General features: G+C 43.0%; 2 protein-coding genes across 2 annotated transcripts; one reads left to right on the forward strand and one right to left on the reverse strand.

Moving 5' to 3' along the window:
- Positions 1-1216: 1216 nt before the first annotated feature.
- Positions 1217-5774, forward strand: LOC125529685 (calmodulin-binding protein 60 A-like). Its single transcript, XM_048694112.1, has 10 exons — positions 1217-1608; positions 1717-1816; positions 2417-2469; positions 2623-3107; positions 3196-3356; positions 3442-3639; positions 4145-4268; positions 4363-4478; positions 4793-4994; positions 5232-5774. The coding sequence occupies exons 1-10, from the start codon at positions 1511-1513 to the stop codon at positions 5363-5365; spliced, it is 1671 nt and encodes a 556-aa protein (XP_048550069.1). The 5' UTR covers positions 1217-1510; the 3' UTR covers positions 5366-5774.
- Positions 5775-6950: 1176 nt separating this feature from the next.
- Positions 6951-13272, reverse strand: LOC125529684. Its single transcript, XM_048694111.1, has 11 exons — positions 12988-13272; positions 12460-12793; positions 12180-12376; positions 11454-11903; positions 10873-11230; positions 10709-10794; positions 10425-10516; positions 9785-10001; positions 8408-9058; positions 8108-8303; positions 6951-7761 (listed from the first exon to the last, which is right to left on the reverse strand). The coding sequence occupies exons 2-11, from the start codon at positions 12779-12781 to the stop codon at positions 7217-7219; spliced, it is 3114 nt and encodes a 1037-aa protein (XP_048550068.1). The 5' UTR covers positions 12782-12793; positions 12988-13272; the 3' UTR covers positions 6951-7216.
- Between the last annotated feature and the right edge of the window lie 5097 nt (positions 13273-18369).

The raw sequence follows: 18369 nt of genomic DNA on the forward strand, positions 1-18369 counted from the left end.
TGAGAGCTCCCAATGCTGAAGACATTGCAAGGCTTTTGGCGATAAACAAAGCTCGCGGGTTATCAGGTATGCTTGGCTCAATAGATTGCATGCATTATAGTTGAAAGAACTGTCCTAAGGCATGTCATGGACAATTCCATGGCCAGAAAAAGGGTTCCACTATAATCCTTGAAGTAGTGGCCGATTATGAGACTTGGATTTGGCATGTTTTTTCGGAATGCCTGGATCTTGCAATGACATCAATGTTCCTCAATGGTCACCACTCCTGAATAGGATTGCGAATGGTGAAACTCCACCAGTGGAGTTTGTAAAAATGGTCATATATACAACTATGGCTATTATCTTGCGGATGGCATCTACCCAAGGTGGCAAACATTTGTGAAGCCGTTGACGGCACCGCAAGGTAAGAAAAATCTTGATTCTCACAATGCTCGGGCGGCGGCTAGGAAAGATGCGGAAAGAGCTTTTGGGATTTTGTAAGCCCAATTTGCTATTGTGAGAGGACCGACTAGATTTTGGGATCAAAAGATCATTTGGTACATCATGAGCGCTTCTGTGATCATGCATAACATGATCATCGAGAATGAACGTGGGCAAGATTTAGATTATTCTCGGTATGAGTTGATGGGACATCCCGTGCGAGTGCGAAGGAGGGCTGCGAGGGTGGCCCGCTTTGTTGCCTCCTATCAATGTCATTCGACGTGCCGAAATGCATGATGACCTTTAAAAATCTAATTGAAAAATGGTGGTCATCAAATGAGTGACAAAACTAGTTTGATGTTGTATGTTTGTTGTGTTGTTGACTTTTGTTGTATTGTTCATGAACTATTTGTTGTATTGAAGATAAACTATTTGTTTGAATTTTAATAATAATTGAACTATTTATGTTGATTTTTTTTGTGTGTGTTTGATCTTTTTAGTTTTATGTTGAATGAGAAATATTGTTTGTGTTGGGCGCTCTGTAATTTAGCGCGCCTGCTAAAGCGCTACCTACAACGCAAAATATAATACTTCTGGTAAACTAAAACATCAACCCACCGTGCGGAAATGATATTTCAGCGCTGCAAAAAAAATTAGTGCGCCGCGTAACCGCACGTCTGTTGAAAATGCTCTTAACAAACATCATCGAAAGCCTAAAATAAATGCTTTCAAAAAAAAATTAAGTTCAGGACTTCGATCCTGATGGACGAAGATACCACACATCGGTTCGCCCCGGCCGCGTCTCTCCTAGGAATCTTCTCCCCGGCCGCGTCGCTCGCCTCGCCCGCCCCGGAGGGGGAGAGGAGAAGTGCGGAACATTTCCCTTCCCGTCTCAAGCGGAACATAAACATACCGCCGAGCGCCGATACTCCCCACTTCCCACTCCCCACCGCACCAGAAGCACACACATTGACATTGACTAGAGAGTCTAGAGCAGCAATCAAGCAAGCAAGCGAGCGAGCGAGACTACCTGGCTTGACCTGCATCCGATTCCCGCCGCGCTGAGCAGCCAGTTAGCTAGCGCCCGCCCATGCCGGCGAAGCGGCCGCTGGAGGGCGGCGGCGGAGGGGACTCCCCGTCGCCGGCGCGTTCGCCAGCGCTGAAGAAGAGGTGTCGCTCCTTCGACCTGTGAGTCTCCCTTCTTTCCCTCGCGTTCCGTCCCTTTCTTGATCCGTTCTTGTCTCAACTTTCGACTCGTAGTAAGAGATATTGACCGTTTGATTGATTACTCTGCAGAGAGATCAGGGGATTCAGGCATCTGGAAGAGATGGTCACCAACTGCGTGCAGATGGTGGAGGCTGCGGTTGAGTCCGTGATTGAGTCTGCCATCAGCCGGGTAATCAATCATCTCACACTCCATGAAGATTCTTGATAAACTACATGGTATATATTGATTGACCGTCTCGTTGATCATGTAGCAGTAGCACGCGGTTCACTAACTAGTCTATTGAACGGAACCTATTTGTCTGCAATGCAATCTGATGTGACGGAACACTAGGCGACATTTTGGGAACACTAGGCGATATTTCAAATTCCATTGACATTTTGGAAAGAGATTTTTTCTGGAAATTGCGGTGATTTTGTTTCAGCGAGATCCAGACGAAAACGCTTGATCTTCGGCCAGATTGAAAACCTTAGCTAATTCCAGTGGCCGTCGAAATTTGGTCTAAACCGAAATCAAGATGACAGGATATGTGCTATATGTTTCATTAACAGAGGGTGCTATTGGTGTTGGTGATGCATAATACTATGAAGATAGCAGTCTTTCATGATCCTGTTCTTTTGTATTCCCTCTGTTCCTAAATATTGTTGGTTCAATTTAAACTGCCAAAACGTCTTATATTTAGGAATGGAGATAGTAGTTTACTTTATCATGGCAATTTCTGGACTTTTTCAGAAGGTCAACCACTCAAAGTTTTCCTCTTCCTTTTGGCAGATACCAGAAGTGGTGACTAAAGCAATTACATGCTACTTAAGCCGTGCTCCTAGGTAAGCATTTCCTGACTACAAACACCACTTTTCTGTCCAACCAGTAAAATAGTACTAATAATATAGCAAGTGTTTGTTTTACTACATGTTTGCCATGTTAAATACAGTACCATTTATGCTTGCACTGACCTTTTCATCTGCCGTGTTACACAGTTTGTGCAAACCACTGGTTGACCAGAACCAGCCTCCAAGATACAAGCTTAGGTTCCTGAATGGCTTGAGTAATGAAATTTTCACAAAGAAGGGAATCTGCACAGCAAATGGTGATCCTCTCAAGATATGTCTGGAGGAGAACAACCAACAAGAGAACAATTCTTGTCGCCTTCTTTCTGCCAAGATCAAAATTGTTGTTCTTGATGGCGACTTCAACATAGATAACAAAGATTGCTGGACATTAGAGGATTTCAGCAGACATATCGTTCGTCCACGGGACAAGGTTGGGGCAGTGCTGATGGGGGAGCTGGAGCTTAGCCTGAAGGATGGCAAGGCTGATCTCCGTGATGCTACTTTTATTGATAACTCCAAGTTCATGAGGAGTGGCAAGTTCAGGCTTGGGGTAATGGTTGTTGATGAGCTTGGTGAACGGATCCTGGAAGGGGTAACTGAACCTTTCACAGTAAAGGATCGTCGCGGAGAAGGTAGGCATGGATTTAAAATTTGATGATGTGTTACCTTAATTTTTTTGAATATTGAAACTAGTGATCAATCTGTTTCTTGTACCTGCAGGATCCCGAAAGCATGTCATTCCATCACTGGATGATGATGTTTGGCGCCTGCAGAAAATTTCGAAGGATGGTGTCTTCCATGAGGCACTCAAAGGGAGTGGCATCTTTTCTGTGAAGGACTTCTTGACGTCATATTACAAGGATGAACATACTCTCCGCAAAGTAAGAAATGAATTCCTTCTGCACTTCTTGTTCACTTTGATACTGAGTATAATAGCAAGTTAAGTTTATTTCCCACTGCATTTAGGTTCTCAACAAGGCCACAAAGCTAGTATGGACGACTATTGTTGATCATGCTAAAAAGTGTGTTCCTGGAAAGGAGCTTTACTCTTTCATCGTGGAAGGCCATGACGTTGTCCTGTTCTTCAACTGTTTCTATAGGATTGTTGGAATCACATCCAGTGACCAGTACACTCCCTTCAAGGACCTCGATAAACCGATGCAGGTGTTCCTTCCATACTGATTTTGAGCTTCTACTAGAAATTTCTGAATTGCAGCTTGTGCATAATGAATTTTCCGTTTATCATAACAGCTCCATGCATACAAGAGAAATGCATCAGAATTCACAATAAATAAGTTTTATCTGGACCATAACATTTCTTCTTTTAACAAAAGATCATTAGTTTTTGGAAGTCTCTGAATTTTTTACGCATGACAGTTGTTGACTTTGACAAAAGATCAAACAACAGATACATTCGGCAAACGTATAACCTCAATCACTCAGCTATCTCAATGCACTTCATAACATGGGCATATAATTCGGTTACATGAAGTTCTTGGCTGTGTGCATCTCAGGATGCAGAGGCCAGCGAATATTTTCTTTATCATCAAAAAAGGCCTCAAGGTTCCGAACTTAGTGTTGCAGAAAGATGAAAAGGTTGTTAATCTTGCTTTGCTTTCACAAACATGTTCTGAAATATATGTACACTTATCGGGGTTCACGTTTGCAGGGGCGTGTGGAACAATGGAGCAAAGTTGCATATGAAACTTTGACCAACCTTCAGCCTGATTATGTAATGGATAATGGAAAACCAAGACCAATCAACCAGAGTATTTTCCAAGGACTTCAACAGAGTAAATACCGTCCACATGCCTGTCATTTTTTCTGACAACAGTATATTAACTTCTTAACCAGCAAGTGAAGTGCTTTATTGGCATGAAAACTCAGATTGCGCAGAGAGAAATGTTCATGAAGCTGATGATCATCAAGGTACTTCAGGCAGTCATTCCAAGCAGTGCACATTAAAAAGGCTTGGATCCATACGAGTGACGCCAAATGAAGAAGTAAGTAATGCTGTTATACAATAGCTCCTGCAAAAGTATATTTGTAATGCAATTCAGCTACTTCCATATCCTCCAGAGCAAATTGTCATTATTCCCAATCTTACTCGGGACCATGCTATTTTTGTGGATTTGTACTACATTTTGTCAAAATTACTTTTGTATAGATCTGTCTTTGTTATACTCTGGCTATGAAGCCCGAGGGAAGTTTTCTTTTTGGGAAAAAATAAGGTGGCCCAAAGTTTTCACTATGTTTAATACTTCTATTGGTCTATAATCTGTCATCTGACATCATTATGTGCATTGTACTCTCCCAGGATGCGTCTTTTGACATCAGTGTTCACCTTGGTTCTGGCTCCGAACAATACCATGTAAGCACCGCTGCAAATGACATACCAGGTTCAGTCACTCTCCATTGCCCGGCTACCGCTGCAGACGAATTTTCAGGATCAGTGTTATTAAAGCAAGCATCCTTGACAATGGTCGATGAGGACTATGACATACCTTTTGTACCCAGTGGTAATTACTCAGTACATTTTAATCTTCTGTTTGCAAATATAAAATGCCCCCTGTAGCATTTTCTTCTCCTTGGTGCATCAACACCCAAAGCTTTTGTCGATTTCCCCCGCTTTAATCAACAACTGCTCTATGTTATTTGTCAAGATGCTATTACATGATTAGGGTAGAGTAGTATGCATTCTTCTGTATAGCAAATCCCTAGAACAAGTTCCAAACTCACCGATACTTCCTTTGCAGATGCTTCACTCCATCTGTTTGATGCGTCTGCTTTAGCCGCTTTCACAGATGAGCCTATTTACTCTAGGCATGTCAGCTTCAGAGAGAGCGACTGTCACGAGACGCTAGCCTTCAGAGCAGAATCAGCTGTTTGAACAACGCGACTGGCAAGGCAACAACATTGATCAGATCTTAATGGATTCCCTGAGTAACATATACTCCCTCCGTTCCTAAATACTTGTCTTTCTAGGCATTTCAACAAGTGACTATATACAGAGCAAAATGAATGAATCTACACTCTAAAATATGTCTATATACATCCGTATGTAGTAGTCATTTGAAATGTCTAGAAAGACAAATATTTAGGAACGGAGGGAGTATAACTGTAGTTGACACTTATATAGTCATGCTATTTTGACATTTCTGTTAAATTTGCCAGTGGTGATGGACAGCATTGTTTGTTTTGTGATGTACTACTTATGTATTGTGCTGTTAATGTCTTGTAAATTCATAAAAGAAACTTTAAGTATTGCACGCGAATGCAATCTGTATTTTACTGAACTAGCTGCTCTTGTTAAGTCTGAAAGAATTTCGATCTTGTGTTCCTGCTTCCAGTGCACTTCTGCTTAACCGGGACATGCAGACTTCAAATACTAGCTTTGACATCATTAGAGAGTTGAGAGGTTTGAGTTGTGTCATCTAATTCAAAGTAACCCAGATAAGACATATCTAATGGTTTCTAAGAGCTGGCAGTCTGTCACAGGAATGAACCACAAAGATTAGATTTCCGAAGCACAGATTTTTTTTTAGTAACGGTGGTTATATTCTTCATTCTTGTATTGGCATTCTGTTATTGCAATAGTTTAATTTGTACATGCTGGCTTGTGTCCATTTTTTGGTTCTACTTACAGAAACTAGTACTCCCTCAGTAAAGAAATATAAGAGTGTTTGGATAACTAAAGTAGTGACTTAAACGTTCTTATATTTCTTTATAGAGGGAGTAATATTCTTATCTCGTGCTAATTCTCATTCCCTTGAGAATTAGTTAAATCTTAGTCTACATCGAAAGCCATCGATTTGACATTGAGATCAGTGCAAGATTATATTTTTACTATGACTATAAGAGAAAACACTAGTCATTTCTTGCGCTAGATGAATAGGTTACGTCACGGTGAACATGGTTTTAGAGAAATATTACCATTTTTTACTAGATATAGATAAATACTAGATTTTCACAACATGGCAAACATATTTTCAATTTATATGAATCAATTTGTAAAAATGACTAGGAATGTTAATTCTCGGTCGATTGAGAGATAGGAGCTTTGTTACCCTATTCGGTGAGTGTCAGTTTGAGTTCTACAACATTGATCTTACAGTTTAAAAAATGGCTTTGGTCAGTACACCTAGTCAATACAAAAGACAATCCTAGTTACACATTTCTCGAAAAAAAAGACAGTGCATGAAACAAGTAAAACAAATATTAGCAGTAAAATTTCATTTCAAAAAACGTGTAATTATTTTTGAGATATGAGTAAAAATTGAAAACCATGGAACCTTTTAGAAGTGAAAACATCAAGGAAAAAACAGAAGCAGCAAAAGAATTTATGTAAAACTTTGAAAATCAAAATAAATATGGTGGTTTTCATGATTGTTCATAAATTAAATTAGCATGGCTTGCTCTGTTGTTTGGAGTTTGCTTCCCCCTTGGGTCATTCGTGTATCAATTTATCAATGCCGTAAACATATCAACAACACATCTATTAATAACATAAGAAATTCAGCATGAGATGAGAACCCATAATTAACATGGAGAGGACAAACAGTACACATTCTTAACACCTGGTGGTTCGCAATGTACAGCAACAGAAGGTAGGACGGTCATATACAGGGGGATAGGTACTACGGCGGTGGACAAACATGGAGCCGAATGAATGGGTTGATCGGCCATTCCTAGTCAGGCTCCCCTACCCCTACTCTCTAGTCATTAGTCTAGGTCCTCTTCCTCACTCATCATCAGACAGGCATACCACATCCACATCCATCCGAGTGGACGAACCATGGTGAGTTGCTTGTGACCTTGACGGCGGCAAGGGTGATGAGCTCACAGGGGGGACTGCATGTGAAGACTGCGAGCTTACAGATGTGGCATGCTGCTGCTGCTGCCTCTGATTTGCAGGGGACGTGGAATGCGCCCATGGCGGCAATCTGCGCTGAAGATGAGGAGCGGGTGCGCTCGGAACTCCATGGCCTCCACGTGGTGGACCTCGAGGCATGTGACTTGTAGGAGCTCCTGTTGTTCTGACAAGGTTGCCAGGGTTTATGGGAGGCCGGACCACTTGTGGAAATGGCAATGGCGGACGAGGCGCCTGTGATGATGCTGGTGTTGATGGTCGATCCACCTGTGATGGCTGTGCACCTCCCGGCACTACTGGTCGACCAGCTGATGACCACGCAGCTGGCGGCGAAGTCGATGTCACACCTGGCGGCCTCATGGGTGCTTGCTGAGAAGCCTGAGGTGTCTGATGGATTGGACGGCTATAGGCTTTTGCTGCAAAGAAAGAAATGAGCATTAGTGATCAATAAATCTGTGAGGATCAACTTAATTCACAACTACTGTTACTATTTTCAGCATGAGCCTATTCAAACCATGAGAGCACGATAACTTGACAAGCATACAGGCTTGGCATTTGCGCTCAGGAACTCATTACGAAAACAAAGTAATAAAGCATAAACATAATTGATCATCCAAACACTGAAGAACAGAAAACAAATATGTAGAGAGGAAAACTGAATCTTCGAATCCAAAACCCACGATAAAAAGAAGACGTGGCAACAGAAATTTGGTTAACAAAATCCTTCTCTACACATCAAATATGATTGCCTATATTGATTACCTTGTGCTGCAGATGATGATATGAATTTGGCTCGGAAATCGGCAGCTAGTGATTGGTGGAAGACAACTTTCTCCAATAAACCATCAAGTGTCTTCATTTGCTCAAGGTGAACAGAATCCCGTTCCTCAAGTAACAAATCATACTTTTGTTTTATCTTCTCAATTTCTTGGCTGCACTCTGTCTGAAGTTGTGATTGCTGTTCATAAGTGAAAGTGAAATCAATGAGAACATGATGAATCCAGAATTAGCATGACAAATTCAAAATCAAGATGTATGTAAGCAAGAGAAAAAAATGCAAACCTTTAATTCATAGATTTTATCAAGTGAGTCAATGTGTAACCGTAACCTGTGCAGCTCATTTTTCAGTGGTTCATCACCAATTGGTGGGTGATTAAACATCATCGACGGCGCCGGAAAGAGTTGTGCAGGCTGGGCAGAACCAGCTGCGGCCTCTGGTTGACGACTTGATTGACCCCGATTTTGGTGTGTTCTTTCGAGCGGAATATTTGACAATGGGGTTGATGGCTGCATTTCAAGCACCAAAGGCTGAGCAGACTGAATTACAACATTCGCCGGAGCTTCAACTTCCCTAGACAATGATGCTTGCATTTCAGGTTGTAAAGGCTGAGGCGTTGCCACACCAGACAGACCTACTTGCTCTACCTCTCCTTGTGGAGGTTGTGCTTGCGCTACATCTGATTGGGCAGATCGATTTGTCTGAGTATCAGTTTTTTCCTTAGGCATGGGCAATGCAGCCTGGGTGGGCACAGCTGCCACATTTTGAGGCTCTAAATGAGGTAGATCTGCAAGAGTATTTTCTCCACCGCTGGCATTAACTTCCTTTTCAGCATCGCCTACCTGCTGGCCTGTAACTCTTACTGATGACTGTAAAGCAACATCACTCTCTCCCTCCACATGTTCAGCGCTTCTATGGTCACAACTTGAAGAATCCTGATACATGTCATACAATGAATTATTCTGGAACGTACGGAGTATACAATAGAATAGCAAGAAAATAAAATACTTGCAGAATGATAGGAAATGTACACCACAGAGCTCCACGAAGCACTGAATTAACACCAATTAAAACATGAACACTGCTCAGCACTGACCCTGAGAGATAGATAAACTGTAATCTGCACCAGACAGAATATCCACGACTTAAGTACAATCAAACAAATGGGCAAAGTCATGCTCCGAAGAGTGTTCCATATGAAAAGGAACATACTACACACAGTTCTAGCTTGATGGCTATGCTGTGCAATGCTGGGAAGGGACTGACTAACTAAATTCGCATTGCTATGTTTGAACGCCAAAAAAGACCATATGCTATATTAGCCTCCTAAATTCGTATTTTGGTATGTCAGGAAGAACAAGAACTTATAAACAACTAATCTGCCATCTATCAACAACACAGCTCATGGAGACCTTACTGGAGGTTCAATATTGCTAGTCTTATATACACACAACATTGGTTGTGAATATGTCACGGTCAAAACTCAAAAATCTGTTGCATATGATAGAACACCTGCTCTGACAAAACTCATATGCTAGAAATATGACACTGCACAAAAAAACTTGTAAAAATAGAACACCTGCTCTGATGAAATAAGAGGATTATAGAAACAAGCAAAAACAGCATTTCGAAGGTGTTCCAGAGAATAAGCTATCCCATACCAGATTAACTGAATTGCCAATTCCAGGACTAGGACTCGATTGCTGTTGAACAGCAAGAGACTCTCCTCCTTGTGAATCAATACTATCACAACTGTTGTGGATCCTGTAGTCTGACAAACCAATAACTTCTGATGCTGCCGCTCTGTCAGTGTGGATAATCCTGTTGTGTTCCATAGTGGAGCTAGGCTTATTTGGAAATTCTGTTGCAAAACTTTTGCTGCAAACATAAGGTGATCAAAAAATCAGTTACTCCCTCTGTCCTCAAATAAGTGTACATATAGAAATTTCAAGACAAATTATGGCGTGGAGTAGAAAATGCATTGGGAAGGTGCAAGCCACCACCTCTCTCCTCTTTTATTCCATCATCTCCAGTGAGCTAAATGCATGTAAAAACTGTGGAGACCATGTGTTGAATGTTATTGGGTTTGATTCTCGTGTGATGAAAAAGAAGCATTTTTTCTCTACTTTAAAGTGCATCGAGAAGATAAAAGTACACTCTTTTGTGGACAAATTTGGAATGCTAAACGTCCACTTATTTGAGGACGGAGGGAGTAGGCTATTAAATGCATGCCAAGTGACATCAAGGTAGCATCTAGTAATAAAATGAATACAAGCATTTATGCATGGCTAAGTGAATTACTTTGAACAACCAGCAGCTTGCTCTCTAGCTTCCGGTGACAGGCTGATTCCAGACACGTTACTCTCTGAGCATGGAGCAGTAGGCATGTGTGCCTGTACAAAAAAATTGACAATACAACTTTTATGTCGTCTGATGAACATGGAAATATTGTACTAAGAGAAACAAGCCAGGATATTACAAAAAACAACTCAACAAAATGTTTAAAAGGACCAGAATGTTATTAAAGAATATCAAACATAACATTTAAGAGAAGTGGAGTTGGCATAGAAAAGCATATAGGAGACCTTAGAGGCTCCCTCAGAATAGTTATGCTCGATAGGCTCGTCATCGAATCCTTGTTCTTCACGCCCTGAAGAGGCAGTTTCTTCTTCTAAACAAGTTTTCACATAAATCAGAAATAAAATATGTGAATTTTTATAGTACTAATACTTGTGTAATACTGTCATACCGTCATCTGGCTCCTCCCCAACACGCACTGTTGAGGCAATCATTGTGCTTGCCCTCACATAATTCGAGTCCAGAACAGGACTTACACCAGAGGGGTGATCAATACTCTCTTTGCGAAGTAGATGGACTATCACGGTAAGCTCCTTCTCGTCCTTTTTCAGTTCAAAGAGACAGATATCTCCTAATCGCAGACTGTTGTCAGAGATAAATTTGGACCAACCTCCGATAAGGTACCACCTTTTGGGGTACTTCCGATCATGAAACAACATATTGATATTCCATATCTTTCCCATGTACTGGAACATCAAAGTTACATTTCTGTGGGGGAGATGTTCAGCGGCATATCGTTTACTCAATTCCTGGTATTCCGTAGATAGATAGTTAGATACATGGTATAGACTTTAGTCACAGACTGAATAATTTTCCATTAAAACATCAGAAACTGTATTTCTAGGTTTAATTTGGAGTTATATAGTTAACCAAATATAGTTTCTTGTAGGAAGGTCAAGAATCATATACTCATAAAAGTTAATAAAGATCAAAAGGTAACAATTCAATATTAAAAAGGAATTAGCTTACTACCATGTGTCTGGAACCAAGGTTGCTCTTTGTCATGATTGACACGTAAATTGGAACTTCAGATTGGATGGAGTCCACTTTCTTTTTAACGGCACTCCTCTGAGAGGGAGATAGACGGGCTCCATATGGTAAAATGTAGGGCGGCTGACCATGAGAGTCCTCACACTCCGAAGATTCATGAGAAACTTCAGTTTGAGAATCAGTTGTTTCTTTGCGAAGTAGATGGACTGTAAACATGAATGGTTTTCCACCTTTTGCCGGTACAAAAATGCAGATATCTCCCTCATGCACGTCATTGTCACGCACAAAGTGTAACCAACTGCCCGTAAGCTTGATCATAGTTCCTTTCTTGTAGAATCTGGGATGCCACTTCTTGTTCTTGCCTGGACTCCGAAGCGTGATGGTTGCACTTTCAGGTGGAAAGTGCACAGCAGCATATTCCTTAGGAATGGTCTGACCACAGATGGAACAGAATGTTATGCCACTTTCAAACAAAAAAATATAATATACCAAACTTAAGCTTGGAACCCAAAAAGTGTATTGTTTCCATTGACAAGCAAGAAAAATATTTTTTTTATCCGTATGTTCTCCAAAAGTTCATGAAAGTTTGCAGATAATATAATTCTTCAATAATATTGAAAACATGAATGTAGCACATCAGCAAGCAACAAAGAGTTGAGACTGAAAGCAGTGAGCTGTGCATTCAACAGAAAAGAACAGTGAACTTACCACATATGAAGAGTAAGACCTCAACATGATAGCCACAAAAACAGTAACTTTAGCTTTGATTTCTTTGATAAGCACAACTACTCTATTCTTTTCTGCGTCAGATAGATCACACCTTTGCGGTAACACATAATCTTTCCCTGGAGTTATCTGAACATCATCCGACTCAAGAGACTCGCATGCAGAAGGACTGTCTTGCCCTGTACAGAATGTTCACAGGTAAATGGACTATAATAGCAATTTAAAGTTCGACACGGATGTGCAAGCAAGTAAACAACATTACCTGATTGCTCGGATGCAGAGGATATCACATATGTCTTGCGCCGTTTTCTGCGATGGCCTGAGCTTCTATTTTCGCATCCTTCGTCTGAACTTTCACTTGACAACTGAGTATAGCAATCACTGCTTGATATCTCGGTAGAATTTGTGCTCATTTCTTGTGCATCGTCTGACTCGCCATGGTTCAAAGAAGTTGGCGAGCCAGAGGAGCAAACCCTCCGGGGAACTCGCCTAGCCGCCCTTCTTTCCTCCGTAAGAGGCGTATCCATCAAACTAGACGGAACGGCGCCCTCCGCTCCGCCTGGGTATGTCGGCGTCTGGTACATGTGAATACAGGCCTAAAGATACGAGGATCAACATATAGACCAACAATGCACAGACAAATAGCAATGCACAAACCCCTAACAAAAAATCCCTAAATTGCCTATCAATACCGAATATAATAGTAGGAACGAACACCCACTGCTATCGAGCCCAAATCTGTTCACCCAAATCAATAGGGAAAATACAATAGAGAAGCGAAAGCACTCACCAAGGACGGCCCGCCTGCCCGTCGACGGCACCGAACGAAGAGCAAAGGGCGGGGCAAGAAAGAGGACCGGCGACCGCGCCGACAACGACGACCGAGCAGCCGCCGCCGACGGCGACCAAGCCCGCAGAAGCGACCCCGCGCAGCTGCGGGACCGCCCACCGAACCGAACAACGACCGCACGGCCGGAACCTCGAGAAGCGGAAACAAGAGCGGCCGGAGAAGGCAATGGCAATGGCAAACCTCTCCGGCCTTTTTTTTTTATTATGAGGAACGGCAAACCCCTCCGACCGAAGCCGAACCGGTGACGACCTCGGATAAACCCCAGCCCACGAACGCGACACTCGCACACCGACGGACGCCCGAATAGGCCCACCTCGCCTACGCCCGAGGCGGGCCGGTCCAGTAGCGCGGCGCAGTGAGCCGGTTTGTATTCGTGTCCTTTCCGAAAACGTTTTTCCTGGGAGCATTTATAAAACTTTGTATACGACTATCCATATTGGGGAGTAACTTAGACTAGTACTACCTCTGGCCGGGATTCTTGGTTCCCTTCCTATTTTGGGTCAGACTTAGACTACTAGAATATAAAGTATATTCTATAAAAATTATACTGTTGGATTTGTATTTGAAAGAGCTTTCCAATAATATAATTTTTGTGACATATAGTTTACATTTTGTTAGTTAAATTTTTAGGTCAAACTTTAGCCCAAAATAAGGAGGCCTGATAAATCCGGATGGAGGGAGTAACATGCGTATGCTAAAAGTCTATGTTACTACCTCTATAGTGGGAAGTAACATATATGTGGTATCATGCAACATTTCATTTATTAGGTTGTAGACTTATCTTGTCTTGGTATGTGTGATGTTACTCATAGTACGAGTAACTAGCTATATTACTCAATTTGCCTCTCTTCTCGTTAATTAGCTGCCAGATCATATTTTTTGCTTAAGTGTCATCTATATTACTCTCTATGTTACTTCCACTATAGGTAGTCTGCATCCGAGGGAGTTCATGACATGGACCAGGTGTTAAATGTGGTACCAGTTAGAATCACTTCGGCAATGAATGGTGTTTTAAATGTCAGGTACACTCAAGAGGAAGTTAAAGCGGATTATTTTAGATGTTTCCTACTAGGTCATCAGGGCTAGATGGATTTCCAGCACATTTTTTTCAGCGCCACTTGGAGGTATGTGGGGCTGACGTCATCCAGGCTATTCTTCGCATCATTAAAGATACCGAGTCAGCTGAAAATATTAATGAGACTATTCTGGTTCTAATACCAAAGGTGAGCCACCCAATTGACACAATTTAGACCTACTTCCTTATGCAACATGTTGTACACGATTGCTTCCAAAGTCATATCCAATAGGCGGAAATTAGTGTTGTCAGACATTATTTCAGAGGAGCAGTCTACCTTCATCTCAGGTAGACTCATTACTGACAATATAATTGCGGCCGATGAATGCCTCCATTTTATGAAGAGGAATACAGCTGAGAGAAACAGGTATTATGCCCTGAAGCCGGATATGATGAATATATATGATAGAGTGGAGTGGGATTACTTGCAAGCGATAATGTTGAAGCCGGGTTTTCTTAAAAGTGGGTGGAAATTGTAATGAACATGGTGAGTTCGGTAAAATTTTCAATGCTCTTTAATGGTAAGAAATTACAGGAGTTTAAACCATCTCGTGGGATTCGATAGGGAGGCCCTATTTCTTTATACCTTTACTTCATAGCAGCAAAGGGACTTTCATGCCTCCTAAAATCTATAGATGAGTCGTCCAACATGAATGGTCTTTAGGTGGCTACTTCGACGCCACCAGTCAACCATTTATTATTCGCTGAGGATAGCCTGTTGTTCTTTAAGGCAAATGCCAGTGGAGCTAATGAGGTAAACCAGGTGCTGAACACTTATTGTCATGCATCTCGGCAACGCATAAATCATGATAAGTCATCTACCTTCTTCAGCAAGATGAAACCCTTAGTGCAAAATATTTGGGTATGCCCATGCAGGTGGGGTCCTCAAAATATGGTGCATTTAAGTATCTAAAGGACTATTTATGGAGCAAGTGAGGGAGTCCTGGACTAACGGGTCCTCAGCTGTCGACCCATTACCTATGGGCCGAATTGGTGGGCCACTAGGAGCCCAAACTAGAGTGCAGACCCTGACCGGACAGGAGATCTACGGAGTCATGGTGTGCCCTCCAAGTCAAGATTAGTGTGATCTTTCCTTCATTCCGATCGCATGTAACCCTAACCCTACAGGTGCCTATATAAACCGGAGGGTTTTAGTCTTTAGGGGTAGAGCTACATCCGTCACCTCATCGACTTAGGGTTTAGCTCATCTGATCTCGAGGTAGATCTACTTTGTAACCATATTATACATCCAATACAATCAAGCAGGACGTAGGGTATTACCTCTTCGAGAGGACCCGAACCTGGGTAAACACCGTGTTCATCGTCCCTTGTTCCCCATTGATCCTAGATCCACAGCCCGGGACCCCCTACCCGAGATCCACCGGTTTTGACACCGACATTGGTGCTTTCATTGAGAGTTCCGTTGTGGATCGCCAAAGGATCAATGGTTGAGCCATTCATGGGAAACCCCACCCAAGCCAGGGACATCTTCATCCCCGACCAGATCTTTATGTTCTGCAGCATCACTTTCTGCGCCGACCTCACCGGACGTTTAAACCCGGTTGAAAACCCCACCGCCGATCGCGAAGCTAGCCACCGGAGCCTAGAGTCCGGCGTCTGCCCTCGGCGAAGCCCTGCTTCCAAAGAACCCGCTGAGCCCGGCGCCTTGACCTCGGATTCAGTGGGCGTAAAGGGAACCAACTCAGGCCTGAATCTGGCCCTAACACCAGGCCCCACCTAAGTGCCCAAAGAAAGTCCCGCCGAACACCGAGGAGGCATGCCTCCTGCAAGGACCTCTTCGGTAAACGACCTTTTGGGTCGATTCCTAGGACAGCTCGCATATAGCCTACGGCCAGAGGGGTGAATAGAGATATCTTCGTCAGTAGGCCTACAGCCTACAACCAGATCAGGCTTAAACCTGACAATAGAGAGATCTGCACCCCGCCCATCACTCACCTCGTCGCTACCATCAAAGAAAGGACGGAGGGATCGCGATCTCCGAAGCTCATGATAGTATACACTCGGGTCTCTAGCCCGAATGCGGACACCTGTCAAGATGAAAGTTCGGACTCGGCCTGTGATACGGGATCTGACCTTGAAGTGACCCATGCAGGCATTCACCCGAACACCGCGCTATTAGATCTGGATACAGCCCAGGGATGGCTCGACGCTACCGACGCCCCAAACTCACAGAAGACGGGATCGCCCAAAAATTTCCCACCCACCTCCCATGTCGAATATTGTCCGGATGCGGGAAGACCAGACATATGGGACCTATTGCACGTCAAGTAGCAGCCCGAAGAAACGGTCCACCATTATTGGGCCAGATTTCTCCTAGTCAAAAACAACATAATCAACTGTCGTGACGAAGAAATAATCGAAGCATTCTGACTCAATTGCCGGGACGCAGGGATTTTAGATGCCCTCGCCCGCCGCCGTGTGCAAAGCTTTGCCGAATTAGCGGATATGGTATGCAAATATTGCGCCATGGAGAGCACCTGGAGGTTACAGCAGATGCGTAGGGGGTCAGTCCCTGCCCCGAGGCCTAGGAAAACCCAAGCAAAGCGGTCGCACGCAAGAGGTTCGCCCGAACACGAGCCCGTCAGAAAAAGAAATAAACCCAGAACGGTTCTAGACGAATTGCTGGATAAACAATGCCCTATACACTCGGCCATGCTTAATGCAAATCCAACTCACATGCTTCAAGCTTGTTGGGTGGTAAGGCAGGTGGCCAAAAGCGGTGAAAACATACTTGGTCTCACACCCCCTGATAGATAGCCTGAACATCATCAAAGGTTTCAAGCCAGTCAAACAGACACTACGTCGATTCTCCGAACCTAAACAACAGGCTATGGGTGAAGAGTTGGCAAAACTACTGGAGGCCGGATTCATCTGTGAAATAAAGCACCCGGAGTGGCTAGCAAACCTGGTCATGGTACCCAAGAAGGACAAGTCATGGAGACTCTGTATCGACTTTAAGGACCTAAACAAGGCCTGCCCCAAGGATCCCTTCCCCCTACCTCGCATAGACCAGATCATCGACGCCGCCGCCGGACATGACTCACTATGCTTCCTCGACGCATACTCCGGATATCATCAAATAAAGATGAAGGAGTCCGACCAAGCTGCAACCGCGTTCATCGCCCCCTATGGGCCATTCTGCTTCAACATGATACCTTTTGGGTTAAAGAACGCAGGAGCCACGTACCAACGCATGATTCAAACATGCCTAGAAAACCAGATTGGCAAAACGGTCGAGGCATACTGATACGTCCATTTTGCATCATGCTTTTATATCGATATTTATTGCATTATGTGCTGTTATCTCACTTTATGTCACAATACTTATGGCTATTCTCTCTTATTTTACAAGGTTTACATAAGGAGGGAGAATGCCGGCAGCTAGAATTCTGGGCTGGAAAAGGAGCAAATATTAGAGACCTATTCTGCGCAACTCCAAAAGTCCTGAAACTCCACGGAACATCTTAAAATAAATAAAGAAAAATCCTCGCCAAAGATAAAGGCCAGGGGGGCCACACCTTGCTCACGAGGGTGGGGGGCGCGCCCCCACCCTCGTGGGCCCCCTGGTGGCTCTCCGACGTCCATCTTCTCCTATATGAAGTCTTTCGATGAGAAAAAAACCAGAGGGAACTTTTCCATCTCTTGTATCCAATTCTTGTCTCAAAGTCCGGGATTGGTGCTAGTAGGTTGCTAGTAGTGTTGATTACTCCTTGTAGTTGATGCTAGTTGGTTTATTTGGTGGAAGATCATATGTTCAGATCCTATATGCATATTATTACCCCTCTGATTATGAACATGAATATGCTTTGTGAGTAATTACGTTTGTTCCTGAGGACAAGGGAGAAGTCTTGCTATTAGTAGTTATGTGAATTTGGTATTCGTTTGATATTTTGATAAGATGTATGTTGTCTAGCCTCTAGTGGTGTTATGTGAACGTCGACTACATAACACTTCACCATTATTTGGGCCTAGAGGAAGGCATTGGGAAGTAATAAGTAGATGATGGGTTGCTAGAGTGACAGAAGCTTAAACCCTAGTTTATGCGTTGCTTCGTAAGGGGCTGATTTGGATCCATATGTTTCATGCTATGGTTAGGTTTACCTTAATACTTTTGTTGTAGTTGCGGATGCTTGCAATAGAGGTTAATCATAAGTGGGATGCTTGTTCAAGTAAGAACAGCACCCAAGCACCGGTCCACCCACATATCAAATTATCAAAGTATCGAA

The sequence above is a fragment of the Triticum urartu genome, unplaced genomic scaffold (assembly GCF_003073215.2).
Source record: "Triticum urartu cultivar G1812 unplaced genomic scaffold, Tu2.1 TuUngrouped_contig_5770, whole genome shotgun sequence".
NCBI lineage: Eukaryota > Viridiplantae > Streptophyta > Magnoliopsida > Poales > Poaceae > Triticum > Triticum urartu.